At 36.6% G+C, this 17,894-nt stretch overlaps 2 protein-coding genes across 2 annotated transcripts; one reads left to right on the forward strand and one right to left on the reverse strand.

Annotated features, from left to right (window-relative positions):
- Window positions 1-1,965: 1,965 nt before the first annotated feature.
- clns1a (chloride channel, nucleotide-sensitive, 1A) lies at window positions 1,966-9,642 on the forward strand. The gene is made up of 8 exons (XM_074641036.1): window positions 1,966-2,247; window positions 4,262-4,398; window positions 5,252-5,389; window positions 5,803-5,913; window positions 6,838-6,843; window positions 7,664-7,837; window positions 8,253-8,319; window positions 9,229-9,642. Coding segments are annotated over exons 1-8 (753 nt in total). The 5' UTR covers window positions 1,966-2,128; the 3' UTR covers window positions 9,230-9,642.
- A 1,523-nt stretch (window positions 9,643-11,165) lies between these two features.
- On the reverse strand, window positions 11,166-17,524 carry aqp11 (aquaporin 11). The gene is made up of 3 exons (XM_074641035.1): window positions 16,726-17,524; window positions 13,641-13,757; window positions 11,166-11,896 (listed from the first exon to the last, which is right to left on the reverse strand). Exons 1-3 carry the CDS (start codon window positions 17,321-17,323, stop codon window positions 11,796-11,798), a joined length of 816 nt encoding a protein of 271 aa, XP_074497136.1. The 5' UTR covers window positions 17,324-17,524; the 3' UTR covers window positions 11,166-11,795.
- Window positions 17,525-17,894: the final 370 nt, after the last annotated feature.

Here is a 17,894-nt window from a genome sequence, read left to right on the forward strand (position 1 = left end):
TTTTATAATTTCCTTATTTCAATTGTCACTATTATTTAGATTTTTCTTGTAAATACTCTTTCTCCTAACATTACTTTTTTGTCCAATTAGATTTTTTTTTTATATTAATCATCTTAATTTTTAAATGTAAATGTGAATAAATTAAATGTCTTTCACTATAACTTGTTAAAATTACATCAAATATATCTGGCTATATTATTTTTTTTGTTATTGTTCACTTATTTATTATCTGCATGTGTTTAATAATTTCCTAATTTCAACTGTCACTATTATTTAGATTTTTCCTTTAAGTACTCTTTCCCCAAACGTTACAGTTTTGTCCGTTTTAATTTCTTTTTTTTTAACTACAACAAGAGCATGAATATGCTGCCCTCTTGTGGCCACAGTGTGCAACTACACTTGCATTTCATGAGGGTGTCATTACACAGTGTGACCACCATAAACTCATGATTATTATTGGTGAGCAGCCAAAGTAAGATTAAGTAAAGGCAGATTAAATTCTAAATGTTTTTAAAAATGCGACTATAATTGTGTAGGCTCTTTTTGTTTCTATATATTATTTGAGTGAGTTCAAATATTATATAATATATTAATATAATATTATTAATATATTATATATAATTATATATGTATATTATATATATATATATATTTTATAATATATATATATTATATTATATATATATTATATTATATATAATCATATATATAATCTATTATATATAGATTATGTATATAATCTATATATAATATTATAGATTATATATTATATATATATTATTATATAGAATATATCTATATATGTACAGACGTAGGCAAAGTTGTTGGTAACGTTCCGTTAAAGAGAGAAAAACCCACAATCAACAATCATTTTTGTCTAGGCCAGTTTCATTAGTTTGTTTTTTTAAATGATTCTGTTGAACCATAATTCAAAAACAATATCTGATTGTCATTAGTTAATTTTCAGTGAATTTTTATTTATTATTACTTTTGTCAGTTTCAAGTTATTTCAGTGACCATTGTGGGTTTTTCTCTCTTTAACGGAACGTTACCAACAACTTTGCCTACGTCTGTATATATATATATATATATATATTATTATATACCTTACTGTACTACTTTATTTGACAGGTGGCAGGTGCTATTTTCATTCCCTGTATGTAATATAATGTAATGTGTAATACTTAATATATGTAATATAATTAAATAAAATATATAAAATGTAATATAAATTATATTAAATTATAATATGTAATATAAATCATATAAAGAAGAAAAACAATGATTTTAAAAATGTATTTCAAGATTTAAGATATTTATTGTTTATTATTTACTCCTGGTTAAATAAAGTACAATATTCAACACTTCTGATAGATAGATAGATAGATAGATAGATAGATATATAGATAGATAGATAGATAGATAGATAGATAGATAGATAGATATATAGATAGATAGATAGATAGATAGATAGATAGATAGATAGATAGATAGATAGTAACTTTATTGATCCCGAGGGAAATTCAAGTTTCCAGCATCACAGTTCCATAGTGCAAAACATGTTAGGGGAAAAAGGCAGGAAAAACGTTAATAATGCAAAGTACAAAAAAATTTACCAGATATAAAAATACAAGGAGATGAAGAAAACTGTTAAAAGTAAATATAGTTCAGAGTAACAGCTGTGATACACGACTAAATGATAAAATGGAAAATGGAAACTAATTTTCATTATTAATGTATGTAATGTTGGAAATGCATGTAAACACAATAATAGCAAGTCAAACTTTAAGGTAAACCCATTAAAAACAGACAGGGGGTGTAGTTACACGATGTGACCACTGGAGGGCACCAAGCAGCGTCAAGTTAGACATTTCCGGTAATGCGCGGTGACGTAGACACGCTCTGTACGTAATGATCACGTGATTTTTTTTTTTTTTTTGACGCGTTGCTTCGATGCATCTTCTCGCGATATTTCAGCTGCAAAAAGCTCGACAGCGACCGTGAGGAGGAGTTCACATCACTGCTTCATCAACAGCCTGATAACTGGTGTTGTTTGGAAGCTTCTGTGGCTCCAAACAGGTCACACAGCTCCTCGTCTTCTCATCCAGCGGGTCAGCAGACGTTACCGATGGTTCTCCTGAAAGACCTCCGTCCTCCCACCGAGGGAGTCCGGCATGAACAAGCCGAGACCACCGCGGTGCTGGACGGCCTGAAGCTCGGCTGCGGGACGCTCTACGTCACCGAGACGTGAGTCAACCACGTGGCCTCTGTTATTATCCCTTAAACCACCTGTCTCCTGTGTTATATTAATGTTAAATACAGACATAGTGTTCAATAATACTAATATATAGAAGGTGTTATAAAACATGATCGTCCACAACACGACCACTCCTCGTGCTAACCACTTCCGGAGCAGGCACTTTCAAAATAAAAATCATTCTTTTGGTTGGAAAAACAAATAAATAGTCAGATAGTACTGTAAAAGAAAATACTGTGTTACAAGTAAAAGTCCTGCACTGAAAATATCAATAAAACTAATTAAGTATAATCAGGAAAATGTACTTAACCTCTTAAGCCCCTGTAGGGCGCTGGAAGGTGTGGTTCTCCTAGACAGACATACCCAAAATAAATCAAGAATAGCTCCACAACTACTGGGTCTATATGCATGATTTTGGTCTCTATGGATAGGTAAGACCTCAGAGAATTCATCCCCAGTGTCAGTAACATTGTGACTGTTACTATGCCTGAGTAAATTGTGATGAACCAAAGGAAAAATGTACATTTTTATCCTCACCTTAAAATGTTTTCTACATTAGACAGTGGATAACACCATTATATTAATGATGCTTTGCACAGAGATGCCACTGAATTCATTCAGCAACTCATTGACTACAACTGTGCCAAAGCAGATATAAATAACACAAAGCACATAGATTCTACAAAGGTTTTAGTCAGGATAGGACCAGGAGGACTCTCCATTTGGCACACTTGGATACCCAAAGTGTGCCAAATGGGGTTTCTTCCTCTTGAAAGGGAATCTGGCTCTAAAATACTACTGATATCCACTACAGGAGGCTATGTGACCACAATGGAGCCTTTGGCCATGACATTTACCCTGTGCATCATCACATTCTACCATTGTGCATCATCACATACTACCATTGTGCATCATCACATACTACCATTGTGCATCATCACATTCTACCATTGTGCATCATCACATACTACCATTGTGCATCATCACATACTACCATTGTGCATCATCACATTCTACCATTGTGCATCATCACATTCTACCATTGTGCATCATCACATTCTACCATTGTGCATCATCACATACTACCATTGTGCATCATCACATTCTACCATTGTGCATCATCACATACTACCATTGTGCACGGTATAAAATCAATAAAAAACAACTAAATTGTATAATTTTGACTCCAAATGGAGACATTTTATTATAATAATGAAATATTATCAAGTAAAACTTAGATAATAACAAATAAGATCAATAACTATGTAAATATGATAACAAAAAAGAATTAAAAGTAAAGTATGTACATTCAATATAAAGACGGTCAAAAATATTATAAAGTAAAAAATACAATTTCTCGTGCGTTGATTTTGTAACTAAAATATTGAAATCATTGCCAAACAAACATTGTTTGGACAAAATCCACTTGGAGAGTTTTTTAGTAGCCTTAAGGCCTCGTCTTTTAGAAACTATTTGGAGAAAAGACCACCACGGCATTTTGAGAAGTTTTAAGTTTTAGGCAGTGTTTTAACACACAGCTCAGCCAAACCCGGTACCGAGTCAGTCGGGTAAAAGAGGCTAAAGTAAGTAAACATAAAAGTAAACTACTCCCCCCAAAAAAAACTCAAAATTATTACAAATAATTAAAAGGAAATGCAGCAAATCTTCACCTTATTTTACAAGCTCTTTGTATGTTTTGTATGTAAAAATATTAATTTGTAAAGTAACTAAAGCTGCCAGATAAATGTGGTGCAGTAAAACGTACAGTATTTCCCTCTGAGATGTAGTGGAGTAGGAGTTTAAAGTTGCATGAAAACAAAATACTCTAGCCAATTACAAGTACCTCAAAATTGCACTGAAGCATTTGAGTGTTGTTCCACCACTGAATAAGAAGTCTTTATTTTAATATTGATCACTAAATGTATCCTAACGTACCTTACATTATGTGTTTGCACCCTTTATGAACCAACAACTATCAGCTTTGTGTGTGTTTTCTTTCCGCAGGCGCCTGTCGTGGTTCGACGGCTCGGGAATGGGTTTCTGTCTGGAGTATCCCACCATCGGCCTGCACGCCATCTCCAGAGATGTCAGCGCTTACCCACAGGAGCACCTGTACGTCATGGTCAACGGCAAACTCTCGGGTGAGCGTGATGCAAAGTAAAAGAAGATATTTTAACCATGCTGTGGTGGTCTTTTATCCAAATAGTTTCTAAAAGATGAGGCCTTAACGCTACTAAAACAACACTCCAAGCGTATTTTGTTCCAATATTTATGACCGTTTTTATATTGAATGTGAATACTTGACTTTGGATTATTTTTTTATCTTATTGTGTTGTGTCGTGTTGGACTTGAGTTGGCCATGTTATGATTTGAGCATATTTTTTTATGCTAAATGCAGTACCTGTGAGGGTTTCTGGACAATATTTATCATAGTTTTATGTTGTTAATTGATTTCCAATAATAAATATATACATACGTTTGCATAAAGCAGCATATTTGTCCACTCCCATGTTGATAAGAGTATTAAATACTTGACAAATCTCCCTTTACGGCACATTTTGAACAGATAAAAAATGATAAATATAAATGATAATATATATTTTAATGAACTGACAGCCCTACTTTTAATGTCATCAAACAAAGGGAAATGCTCTCCCCTCGTCCTAAAATGGTGCTAAATCGATGCTAGAGTACTTCCTTGTTTATGAATGAAGCGGTACAGTTGAAGCAGTGGCGCCGTGTGTTTGTGTGACGGTCATCCCTGCAAACTCCACCCCAAAAGTTCCTGTACTTTCAGAAAGTATTACCCCCTGACCAGGGCTTTTTGGGGGGGTAAAAAAGACCCCATAAAATGCCCCCAGATTTTGATTGAGACCCTGGTCTATGCAGTCGAAACGCAACGAGTTCCTCAAAAGGTTCCTAGTTCCTGCGGTCGAAAAAGATGCTTAACTGCATTTGTGTCACTCATATGTTTTCCCCCCTCAATCCTCACAGGCGACAATGAGGCTGAAATGGCAGAGAAAGCCGCTGATGATGATGACGAAGACGCCAGCAGTGACGGCAGCGGTGATGATGATGATGAAGAGGGAGCGATCACAGAGATTCGGTTTGTTCCCAGCGACAAGGTGGCATGTGAGTGATCGCACTGAGGATGAGGGTCGGACTGATTCTGGTCCTTTTACTGGGTCGTATTTTCATCAGATCAGTTTTGATAACATTTTAACGACGAGGTCGCAGCTCAACGAGTAAACCTCATGAGTGGTCAGACAGATTTTAAACAGCATTAACCATTATTATCAAAACCACAGATCCTAAAATATTAACAAAGATAAATGTTAAAGTTAAAGTCCAACATTGACACCAGGTTAGAACTTAACTTTTCTTTCTGAAATATGAAATATCTGGAGTGTTTCTCTTACAGTAAACAAATATTATTCTGCTTTAAAAACTACAAAACCTATGAGACGTGTTTTAGTTTCCTTTGATGCGTGCATATTTTTTATGCTGAAGGCCTCATTTGTGTGTGTGTGTGTGTTTTCCTGCAGTGGACTCCATGTTCTCAGCGATGTGTGAGTGCCAGGCGCTGCACCCCGACCCGGAGGACGACGACTCCGACAACGACTTCGAAGGAGAGGAGTACAACGTAGAGGAGGCCGGTGAGGAAGCACAAATACAAACACACAGCGAGCAACTGGTCAACGGTGTTAAAAGAAATTAGGGATGCACCGATACCACCTTTTTCAGACCGAGTACAAGTACTTACATTTGGGTACTCGCCGTTACCGAGTATCGATACGAGTACTTCTCTGTGCCAAAAGACCCTCGTTAACAGCCAGCTGGAGGGTGTGAGCGACACACGGCAGGCTGGGGAGTCCCGCATACGAGGCGGTGCGCCGCGACCGGCTCTAGGACGGCTTGGAAAGGCTCGGGTAATCAGATGCCTGCCTCCCTGCTCGTACTCTAGCCTTGGCGTGCACCAGCCTGAACTCAAAGCACGTCACCGCCACACGTTTCCTGGAGAATGGAAGAGAAAGCTCAGCCCTGCAGTAGCACTGCCGCGGTTACTTGTCATGAGGTAGCGTTGTTGCGTTGAGGTCCTCTCTCCGCTCTGTGTCTGTGAAGTAGTTACGATGCGGCGGTGCTCGTGCATGTGTGTGTGTGTGGGGTGCGTTGCCTTGGAAGGAGCCCCGAGGGGAGGAGGGGGGGGGTTTAGACGGAGCTCCTTAGGCGATGCTACTTTCAAATCATGCTAGCTTTCCAACATCGTCGACCCTATCTTTGAGTCAGTAACACATTCTCAGCCTAGCTGACCAAACGCATAGTTCAAGGTATGCTTAATTCTCTCTACAGCCAGGAGAAATAATAAAGTTATGACTAAAACATTGACTACATTTATTAAGACTGAGTTCCACTGACTAAATGGTGATTAAAACAAAACATAAAAAGACTAAAATGTGACTTTAAACCAACTAAGCAACTAAAACTACATTTAAAATTCTTGTCAAAATGAACACTGAACAGATATTTGAGTCGTGTCTCTCTTCTTTCCTTCTTTCTCTCTTCCCTTTTACATTTTGGAGAAGCAGGTTTTCACCTGACAGAATAATATAACACGCTGTGGACTGAATATAATTAATATAAAATGTTTTCCTTCTGTCTCTTGTTTGTCTCCCTGGTTGTCCGGATTCTTTGGTTGCAGAAGCAGGTAAGACATCCAGCATTCATCACTGCACATATAGACAACTAAACGCCTTCTGTTGAACCTTTACAGAATAAATTGTGTCTGTTGGGAATCAAAACACTCAAAAGTGTGGAAAGTTGGCGCTGAATGTTTTTTCAGATCCTTAGTTTTTAGGTGAAAAAAAATACTTTTACTATTTTGCCAGATGCAAAGCCCAAAAATAGTTTGTCTACTTTTATATGTAGTTACTGTATATCACTAATTTTTTAAAATCTTTATCTGGCTTTTTTTACTTTTGTTTTATTGATACTGTGATTTTAAATTGTAGAATATAAATAGAATATTCTGTAACTCTTTACTTTAACCCGCCTATTTAATGTTTATGAGCAGTGTATAAACATTTAATAAATGCTACATTATAATGGAGGTAATATAGTAATGCAGAAACCTACGTCAGTCTCACATTGATAAAACCTTTAGAAGGGCTTTAAGGGAAAATAGCATTTTGATACTAAAACATACATACGTCGACTAAAATTTGAATGTTTGGATTTGACTACATAAGGAACACCACGGTGAAGCTACAGAATGATATAAAAACCTAAAAAAAACAATGGACCTGCCTCTTAATAATAGTGCTTTATCAATGCTAAATCACTGTATTCTTCTATACCAAGCACATTGCTGCTGTTAAAGCTGTTCTGTCTCTCTGCTCCACCACCCAGAGCACGGCCACGCTGACATCCCGACCTTCTACACCTGTGATGAGGGTCTGTCGGCGCTCACGCAGGAGGGCCAGGCCACACTGGAGAGGCTGGAGGGGATGTTAGCCCAGTCCGTCGCTCAGCAGTACCACATGGCCGGCGTCCGAACCGCAGAAACCAACCCCGAATTTGAAGGTTTGATTCAAACACGCACACGCACGCACACACACACAGCAGCTAAAGATAAAATCATATTGATAATTAGGGCTGTCCTCGACCAAAGAAATTCGTTGATTTATTTTAGTTTCTCCACAAAGAATCACCACTTTAAATCTTGTGTTTACCAGAGATATAGTCTCAGAGCATTTCTAATTAGTTTGAAGATTAATAAGGATTTTCTCACATTGAAACTATAACTTATAGTTATGATAGTTGTACTACAAGCAATGTAGACGAGGGCTATTCAGACATATTCATATCCATAAGTAGCCACAAGGGGGCATCATCCTTCCTCTCCAGTCAATCACCTGCTGGTAAACTAAAGATTGGTGCATCTCTAGTTCTGTTTATGGGATGTTGTTAAGTTGAGTGTGTTTGTCGTTGTTGACAGACGGTATGGAGGTGGATGCAGCAGCGATGGAGGCCGGTCAGTTTGAGGACGCAGACGTCGAGCACTGGTAACAACAACCGTGACACTTAACGTGAAATAAAACAATTTGATTAGCAGAAACATAATAAACTCAAAATGATGATACAACCTCAAAAACATCTTTGTCAATAAAGGGGAGAAACCCCATGTGAATAAGGTAAACTTTTAAACTAGTAGTTATCACCATGAAACTTCCTCGGTTCATTACTTACATTAGGACAGTTATTTTTTGTAGTTATGAAATGAAATCTGAACATTGGATGAAGCCAGGTTCCAAATTGTTGTTTAATTTTGTTGACGTATTAGTTAAAGGATATCTCTTTTTATCACTCCATAAATCAGAAAATAATGTCAAAAACCATTAAAAAAACAATAATCGCCATGTTTTTAGGAATAAAATGTTGTATAAATCAGGCTATGAATGATTTATGAACAAACCCCTCTATAATAACCTTCAGAATATAAAGAGGAATGAAACTGGAAGTTTTGGTGTATGGAAGTGCTGCTGAAGTGGAGATTTCTGGCTCAGAGTATGAGAAAAAAACGAATTTTGAGAAAACGGCCTTTAAAGATATTGATTGTAAAATCCACTACAGGTGAATAGGGTAAAAGAGTTTAACTTATAGTTGACACCATGAAACTTCCCCAGTTAATTACTTACATTATGACAGTTATTTTTTGTATTACACGTTTTAAGAAATGTTATGTTTAAATATGCAAATGAGGCTTTATCTGATGGTAACTTATGGTGAATTTAGGAGAAATCTACAGACGCAAATAGACAAAGTAGTAAAATAAACACCTATATGTGTATTTTGGATGTTTTCTTTCCACTAGTCTGACAGAAGACGACGTTATGGAAGCAAAATAGCCCAAAATCTCAAAATTGACCAGTAGTAGTCTGTTTCATTCATGTGTTATCTGATTGTTTCTGTAGATGGAAGTCATCTCAGCGGCCAATGAAAGCACCAGTGTTGCATCATGGGATTGGAGGAGAGGACAGCAGCACTTGTTTAAAGACTCAAAGCTCTTACTCGTACTCTCTCTTGTCAAACAAAGCTTTTCCCATGTAAGTCATCTCACTAGTCTTTCGTAGCTTCCTACAAGTTCTCTTGTTGCATTGTGTTGTTGTTTTTTCTGCTCACCTTCATCTCTTCTAATTTTGTCATTTAAGTCATATGAATAAAGTCAGCTACTGTAGACTATTGAGATGCAGTCCAAGATCCTATTGTTGACTAAAAACAAAAGTTTCTGTTTTGTACCTAACGAGCAATTTAATATCTGATTTTCCTGGTGCCGAAAATTAATGTCTTTGTATGAAATTGTCAATAAATGCATAGTTTTTGTATGAGTTTTTGTTTTTGTTTCATTTTTTTATAATTAAACTGAGGTTTAAAAGCTCCCCTACACATTGTTTGTAATCTTAATATAATATGAGGGGGGTCGTAAACCTAAAGTTTTGGTTTTACAGCGCATTGTTTATGTTTTGAAACTGAACTGCAATCACATTTAAAACCTTACCAGTGAGCTGGTAGGACATCTGGAGATTTTAACTCACACAAAGAAGACATTTCTTCACCTCTAATGGTAACTCTTCATGCAAATAGTTTTGATTTTATTTGCCTGGGTCTTCAAATGTTTGCCTCTCAGACTACTGCCTCCACTATAATACAATGTGACTGCTATTTTGTTTGTGGCACTCACAGTATTGAAAAATTAGATTACAAAAACTCAATATCTCTTGTCGGAAACCATGTCCCCGATCATCAAAACAGTTTTTATTTGGTACTACCTTTTCTTTATAGAAGTAATACCTGTGAAAATTATAAAAACTTTTACAGAATAAATGTATATCCATCATTTCCTTATGTTTGACATATCCCCTTTATTTGTCCTCCTTAGCTTCTTCATGTTTTTTGTGTCTTTTTTTTTGTTGCTCCAAATGCGTTAAATCTTATTTCAACACGTTATGATTCTATGGTGTTTTATGCTGCAGGAGTATTGGGTTTAATATGGAGGACGGAACCTGCCAAAATCACAAATAAATAAATAAGCGTGTCATTAAATGTAGCAAAAATAATATTAAAAATAAATGTAGCTATTAATTAATTGATAAAATGTGACGTAAATTAATATTTTAAAAAAACAAATACACAATTTAATAAGTTTGGGGAAATAAATATGGGGTAAAATGCAAAAGGAAAATTGTGCAGAAATAAATATATAAACAAATGCATAAATACATATATACATTTAAAAAATAAATATAAAATAATAAAATATAAATGCAAAAATAAATCAATAGATTACACTCAAAAATAAATATTAAAAATAAATAAATACATTTTCAAATTAATAAAAATACATAAATAAAATGGAAAATTAAACAAAAGTAAATAACTAAGGGAATTAATACAAAGATAAATAAATAAAGAAGCAAATTAATACAGAATTATCAATTTACGTCTCATTTTATCAATTACTTAATGGCTCGATTTATTTTAATATTATTTTTGCTAGATTTATTTATTTATTTATAGAGTCATTTATTTGTTTATTGATGGTTTTTTGATTTTGGCAGGTTCTGTCCTCCATATATCTATCTATATATAATCATTTCAGTCCTTCTGGGCACCATTTAGACAAAAAAAAGTTAACCAATCAATGTTATTTTAAAATGGGCTCCAACAAAACAGTAATTTCACAGTTTAATCTGCCGTTTTTTTTTTTACAGAGAATTCAAAGGCACCAATTATATCTGTGCAGAAACTAACAGACCTGTGTACAGTACAATCCTACACTGTGCTTGGCTCTGGAATCTCACATTAAATAGAAACATGAATTATACAGATATCATTTCTCTGTTAAGAAAAGTGTTAGACAAATAAAGTTTATTGTCATTATTATATTATTATCATCATTATAAATGTTTCAGTTGATTAATTAGTGAATTAGCTTAAGTAGATTGTTCCATTACAGAAAAAAAACATGGTAACTTATTGCAACTACAATATTTGTTTTGACTTGACATTGACATGCTGTCATCTGCTCTAAAAGTCATGCAAGTACAAGGCAAACCTTCTTTTGTTAGTTATAATCATTGGCGACAGATATTTGACGTTTCCAATGTATCGTTTGTAGAGGTGATATTCGCTCTAAAAACAACTAAAGTGTTGAAAGGTTTTAAATCAGATGAGTGTAAACTGAAAGGAACTCAAGCATAGCAATGATTCTTGACCATCCACCTCGTAAAGTAAAAACTTGGTCCCACATTGTCTTGTTTATGAGATCTATCTTAGAAAAAACACTAAAATCAGTTTCCTGTTTAGCTTCTAAGATGTGCTCTTGAGGTCTTGAAGTATTTAAAAAGAAAAAAAAAAGTGCATATCAGTACTGTTCTTCTTTTTTCTAACTTGTGGTGACTGAAATCAGCAGTTAACAGTCTGTCAGTGACGACATCCCCACGTGTGCTCTGGGTCTGAAACGCTGCCCGCCTGGCGATGCTCATGTCCTCTTTTTGGTCTCCAGGGGGAGATCAAGGGACGGTGATTTCCTCAACAGCAGAGGGACGAGTTTATCAAACAGCAGCACTGAGCTCATCATACCTAGACCAACAGAAAGAAGTGATGAAGAAAACCAACAAGTGCATTTTAATATTTAGAGAAGATTCAGTTTGCTTTAAAGAACAAACTCGATTTTATAGAAACTGGCAGATTTTAAAGAACATTGTAGTCAAGACAATTTTCAGATTTGTAATATTTTTAGATATCATAAATGTGAAAGAATGTGAATGAGTGACGTTATACATGGAAGTACATTTACTCAAGTACTGTACTTAAATCCAACTTTACTGGAAATGTACTTGAGCATTTTTATGCTACTACATCTCAGAGGGAAATACTGCACTTTTTACTCCACAACATTTAGTTCACAGCTTTAGTTACTTTGCAGATTTAGATATTAATACAAACTATAAATCACCTAATACATTATGATGTATTATTATATATTAAACCACCCAGCAGTATATAAAGTCATTAAAATGAGATCCACCTTTCCCAGCTGCAACATAAAGTGATGAACACATTAATGCATCAATAATTGTAATCCAATAATATAAAATATATTATTATGAAATGGGCCATTCTGCATAATGAGTACTTTTGGTACTTTAAGTATATTTTGATGCTGATACTTTTATACTTTTGCTAAAGTAAACCAGGACTATTACTTGTAACAGAGTGTTCTTACATTGTAGTATTGCTACTTTTACTCAAGTAAAAGATGTCCGTACTTCTTCCACCACTGGTTATGTGTATATGAACTTTACTGCTCAATAAAATAGGTTTAAAACGCGCAGTATGTCGCTCTGATATGTAGTGGAGTATTAAGTATTATGTTACTTAAAATAATTCAGTTCAATTCAATTCAATTCAATTTATTTTTATATAGCGTCAAATCATAACAGAAGTTATCTCGAGACACTTTATATAGAGAGCAGGTCTAAGACCGTACACCATGGTTTGTGTAATAATAATACAAATATTATTTTTATTATTATAGGGAAATATTTATATTTATAAATGTAATTAAAAAGAGAATAGTCTGAACTTAGAGTTTTGTATTATTAAACATTATTAAACATTTGCTTAACCTTCTATTAGCTTACATAAAGTCGATGTCATGTCAGTTGTCTTCTGGTGTTTTACCTCCAAAATCATCAGATTGTTTTTTAGCATAGAGGCCTTTTTTTAGGAAACTGAAATCAATTATTTTTAAAGACTTTTTAAGACTTGCAGATACCCTGATATCTGTTATGGAGGACGTAATCTGCCAAAATAAATAAATAAATGACTCGATAAATATATAAATATGTCATTAAATGTAGCAAAAATAATATTGAAAATAAATGTAGCTATTAATTAATTGATAAAATGTGACATAAATGGGTATTTAAAAAAAGAAAACATAAATAAATAAGTTTGGGGAAATAAATAATGGGTGAAATGCAAAGGGAAAAAAGATCATGAATAAATAAATAAATAAATGCATAGATACATATATACAATGCAAAATAATTATAAGATAAATAAAAAATAAATGCAAAAATAAACAAATTTAGAAATTAATAAAAATAAATACATAAATAAAAGGGAAAATTAAACAGAAGAGTAAATAACTAAGGGAATTGAGACAAAGATAAATAAATAAAAAAGCAAATTAAAACAGAAATATCAATTTTTGTCACATTTTTATCAATTAATTGAATTTATTTTTAATACATTTATTGACATATTTATTTACTTATTGAGTCATTTATTTATTTTGGATTTTGGCAGTGGGTCTTACCCAGCAGCGGGCTCAGCCAGTAGACCAGGCAGTACTCCAGGAAGGAGTTTCCACTGCAGGGGAACTGTGTGGAGAAGGCCAACGCTGGGTTAAACACTGCTCCAGTCACCCTGCCACCTGGACACACACAAACACACATTCAGGAGTTTTTACCAAAACTGCAGCCACTGTTCATTTGTTTACAACTCCTAAACAAACAAGTTGAACGTGCTCTTAAATTCTTGGTAGATGGAGATTAATGTTTTATGTTCACCAAGTTCAAACAGCTGTGAAATGTAATAAGAGGACATGAGACTACTATTAATAATATCATAGTCATTCTGTACAGGTTTTTCCTTATGAAGTATGTTCACTTTGAAAAAGCCACAAAGGTGTCAGCATGCTTAGGCTGCTACATTTGGTTTCCCGTTAGTGCAAAACAGGAAATTACATTAATTTATGGTATAGTAGGTGCAAAGTGTATGCTTAGTAGGCCTATGTATTATATATTTGTGCGGCTGTAGCTCAGTGGGTAGAGCGGGTCGTCTCTAAAGATGGGTGAAATGCAAAGGTCATGTGTACCTGTATGTATACGACGAATCTAATACAGTTTAAGTTATTGTATGTAACGATCAGTTAGTCTTCAGATGGTGAGTTCTGAGAGGGAAGATAGATATCTGTGAGATTCAACAGTGTCATTACAAGGTGTTGCACATCAGGCTCTCCTCTATGAGACACAGGGAGATTCGGGCCAATCATACTTATGTCGGTACAAAACGGAATATGCCGCTGCAGAGAGTTAAATGCTGTGAATTAATAAATGTAGATCAGACAGGCTGTATGTATACCTGCCTCTGCAGACTCGTGCCAATATTGGAATTTACAGTAAAACTATCAGGTGTCTACATAAAAACACACATTGTCATTTCAGACTATCCAAAGATAGATTATAGTGAAAAAATACGACGTTTATCAGATCTATCTTCCACAATGATAACCGGTTAATGTTTCGAAGATTTTATGCTGAATAATAATTAATATGCCATACCTATGCCTAGTTAATGTTCCCCGAAGTGGAGTTTTATTAATATGTGATCGCGTTTTATTATTAAACATGCCAATAATAATAATACAAGTATTATTTGAAGATGCTGCTGGTGTGTCTGTTCACCTGTCTGTCTGAAGGTGCAGGTCATGACCCGCCCTACTCTGCCTCTGATTGGCTAGTAGCCTACTCGTTCCCTTATTGGTTAGGTTTAAGCCAATCAGAGGCAGAGTAGGACGGAAGTGAATCGCACCTGGGTCAGAACAAAAAATCAACAACAATGCAACTAAATGAAGGACAGGTTAGCATTATTGTAACTTAACTCAGTAGGCTGAATGGACTGGTTATATTATGCTTTGAGAATGCAGATTGAGGAGGACTGCGGTGCAGACAGGTGAGTACAACAACAAACTCACTGAACTCATTTCCTGCAGTCTCTCCTTTGCTTGCGTGTTTGTGGGCTGCATCATCTGTGGAGTTTATATTGTTGTTTTATAGGTCTACATCTCTATGTTTTTGCCATGGTGATCTTTAATTCTGCTGTTGATTATATAAGAAGCGTCAGGTTATTTAATTCATGTGGCTTAATATTGCTTGTTGCGCCCGTCCATATAGGCCTATACGTGCCCATATACATTTATTTATTATCAGTCATTTTTGTTTAATTGTCTGAGTTAGGGTGAATTATCCTAATATGGGACATTTTAGCACCACTCCGAAATCCCCAGGATGTGTCCTAATCTAATACAAAAAAAAATAAAATGCAGAAATCACACTCATAAAAGAAATGATGGACATATCAGTACACTAATGCCAAGTTTTCTCAGACAAATCTGGATTTTCTAATGTGGGACAGTCATGTCAGCGATGTGGGACACTGAAAGGTCTGTCAAAAGGCCTAAATCACCTTAATTAATGTAGGAAACACTCAAGGCTAAATGTGCAATCACATGTTCAGTAAATTTACCACTTACAATGTTAATGCTTTTACAAAACCTAGACGTGTGTGTGTGTGTGTGTGTGTGTGTGTGTGTGGATTACTTCATCTATATCACCTGAGTAGCAGCAATCAACGGTTACCAAGGAAACCTTTGCTCTTAACTGCTTTGATGTTACTGCTAAAATGATCTCCAGTTAGACAGAGTTTTACATGGACTCAAAGAGAGAAACAGCTACCGAACAAGTGGCTCTCCAACAAAAATCGTGAGGCCTATAACTTAGATTCTTTAAGAGAGGGCTAAGGACCCTTAGATGAAGATATTGTGCGAAATTTGTGTGTGTAGTGTTAAAAATGTGGCCTCAGCGGCAGTTTCTTAAAGATACTTAAAACCAGTATCGTTTAATCTCTTCCATAAAAATGTGACAAATTTAATATGGGCCCCTATGGGAGCGTAGCCTGGAGTTGCTGTCACTTCCAGTCATTTATCGCTAAATGTGTAAGTCCGACTGATTCCATAGCTACATGACTGCGACCAGCACATTTCCAACATTTCTGTGAAGAAATTATGTATGAAGAGAGAAAATTGTGAAAATGGTAGCGAGTTTAAAATATTTTTTTAATGAGATTTTAAAGCTGCTCCACACTCTAACTCTGATGGCCTCACACTAAGGAGCGCAATACACACTAATGTAAAAGTCTGAGAAGGGCACTTTTACCAAGCTCCAAACAAGGTTAAATATTTAAAAAAGTACAAATGGGATATTAAAACTTGAATAATAGCCAAAGTCTACAGAAGATGTGGAACATTTCACAGTTTGAATGGAGTTTCTAGGTGAAAGTATGAATGAGCAGTGAAGAGTTGAAAATGCTTGAAAATGTTTACATTTTCTTCCATTCATTTCAATGGAGAATTTTTGATGAATTATGGTTAATAATTCTGAAAATATGAAAGTTAGCAATGAGAAAAGTAATAGCGCACCATTCATAATTGAGCTGCACGTTTTGATGTTTGAAATGAGTTTCTATGTTGAAAAATGTGGAACGAGTAGCGTTGCAAAAAAAGGGTGAGGAAAAATAATAATACTAATTTTTTTTATAGTAGAATAGAGTCAGCGTCATACCTGAGTAAACAGCTGTTGCGATGACCGCAGCTACCAGGTGCACGCGGTATTTCTCCTCCACCGAGCGCGTGTGCGTTATAGCAGTCTGAACCGCAAAAGCGCACGCGAGCTCCACAGCAGCGGCCTCGTGCAGTGGAGCGTGAATGGAGCTGATGCACCGGTAACCGAGCAGCTTGTGCCGCACGTGCAGTCCCGACAACCCGACACCCCAGATTACCTGTACCGCGGCTCGCGCAGCGGCGGCCGCAGCAAACTGGCACGCGATCCTCCGCAGGGCGCATCTGCAGGTGAACCTCGCGTGGTACGCGTGCTCGAGCGCAAAAGAGGGGTTTCCGGTGGCCCCGCTGAAGGTGAGCGCGTGCACCACGGACGCCAGGTACGTCAAGGTGAGCGCGAGGCGAGGCTCGATCCCGCCCACCTCGGACAGCAGCTTGAGCTCGTGCGTGCAGCAGCACAGCTGGAAGGTGGACACGAGCTCCACCGCGTATACAGAGAGCCCGGTGTCCGCGAGGGCCCTGCTCATCACCCTGCGGGTCGCGTGGCTCAGCAAGACGATCCCCGCGAGCACCGACAGAGACACCGACACGTCTGCAGGCATGTTGGCGGCTGGTCTGCGCTCTCTGTCCGGGGACTGTCTCTGGTCTCTGGACTCTGGTCTCTGGTTTCTGGTTTCTGGACTCTGGCTCCTGGTTTCTGGACTCTGGTTTCTGGACTCTGGTCTCTGGACTCTGGTTTCTGGTTTCTGGACTCTGGTCTCTGGACTCTGGTTTCTGGTCTCTGGTCTCTGGACTCTGGACTCTGGTCTCTGGATTCTGGTGTCTGTGGTCTCTGGTCTCTGGACTCTGGTCTCTGGATCTCTGGTCTCTGGGTCTCTGGTCTCTGGATCTCTGGTCTCTGGTCTCTGGATCTCTGGTCTCTGGTCTCTGGATCTCTTGTCTCTGGTCTCTGGTCTCTGGATCTCTGGTTTCTGGTTTCTGGTTTCTGGTTTCTGGTTTCTGGTTTCTGGTCTCTGGTCTCTGGATCTCTGGTCTCTGGTCTCTGGGTCTCTGGTCTCTGGTCCCTGGATCTCTGGTCTCTGGTCTCTGGTCTCTGGTCTCTGGTCTCTGGTCTCTGGTCTCTGGTCTCTGGTCTTTCTCTCTATTGCTGGATCTTTCTTCCTCTGGCCGATG

The sequence above is a fragment of the Sebastes fasciatus genome, chromosome 7 (genome assembly GCF_043250625.1).
Source record: "Sebastes fasciatus isolate fSebFas1 chromosome 7, fSebFas1.pri, whole genome shotgun sequence".
NCBI classification, from domain to species: Eukaryota; Metazoa; Chordata; class Actinopteri; order Perciformes; family Sebastidae; genus Sebastes; species Sebastes fasciatus.

Excerpts from the sequence above, each read along its gene's own strand:
- clns1a (XM_074641036.1), top strand. The coding sequence starts at position 2,129 with ATGGTTCTCCTGAAAGACCTCCGTCCTCCCACCGAGGGAGTCCGGCAT. Across the intron at positions 5,390-5,802 it reads TCCCAGCGACAAGGTGGCAT|TGGACTCCATGTTCTCAGCG; the intron begins GTGAGTGATCGC and ends GTTTTCCTGCAG. Across the intron at positions 7,838-8,252 it reads AACCAACCCCGAATTTGAAG|ACGGTATGGAGGTGGATGCA; the intron begins GTTTGATTCAAA and ends CGTTGTTGACAG.
- aqp11 (XM_074641035.1), bottom strand. The coding sequence starts at position 17,323 with ATGCCTGCAGACGTGTCGGTGTCTCTGTCGGTGCTCGCGGGGATCGTC. Across the intron at positions 13,758-16,725 it reads CGCAACAGCTGTTTACTCAG|GTGGCAGGGTGACTGGAGCA; the intron begins GTATGACGCTGA and ends GTGTGTGTCCAG. Across the intron at positions 11,897-13,640 it reads CTGGCTGAGCCCGCTGCTGG|GTATGATGAGCTCAGTGCTG; the intron begins GTAAGACCCACT and ends CTGTTGGTCTAG.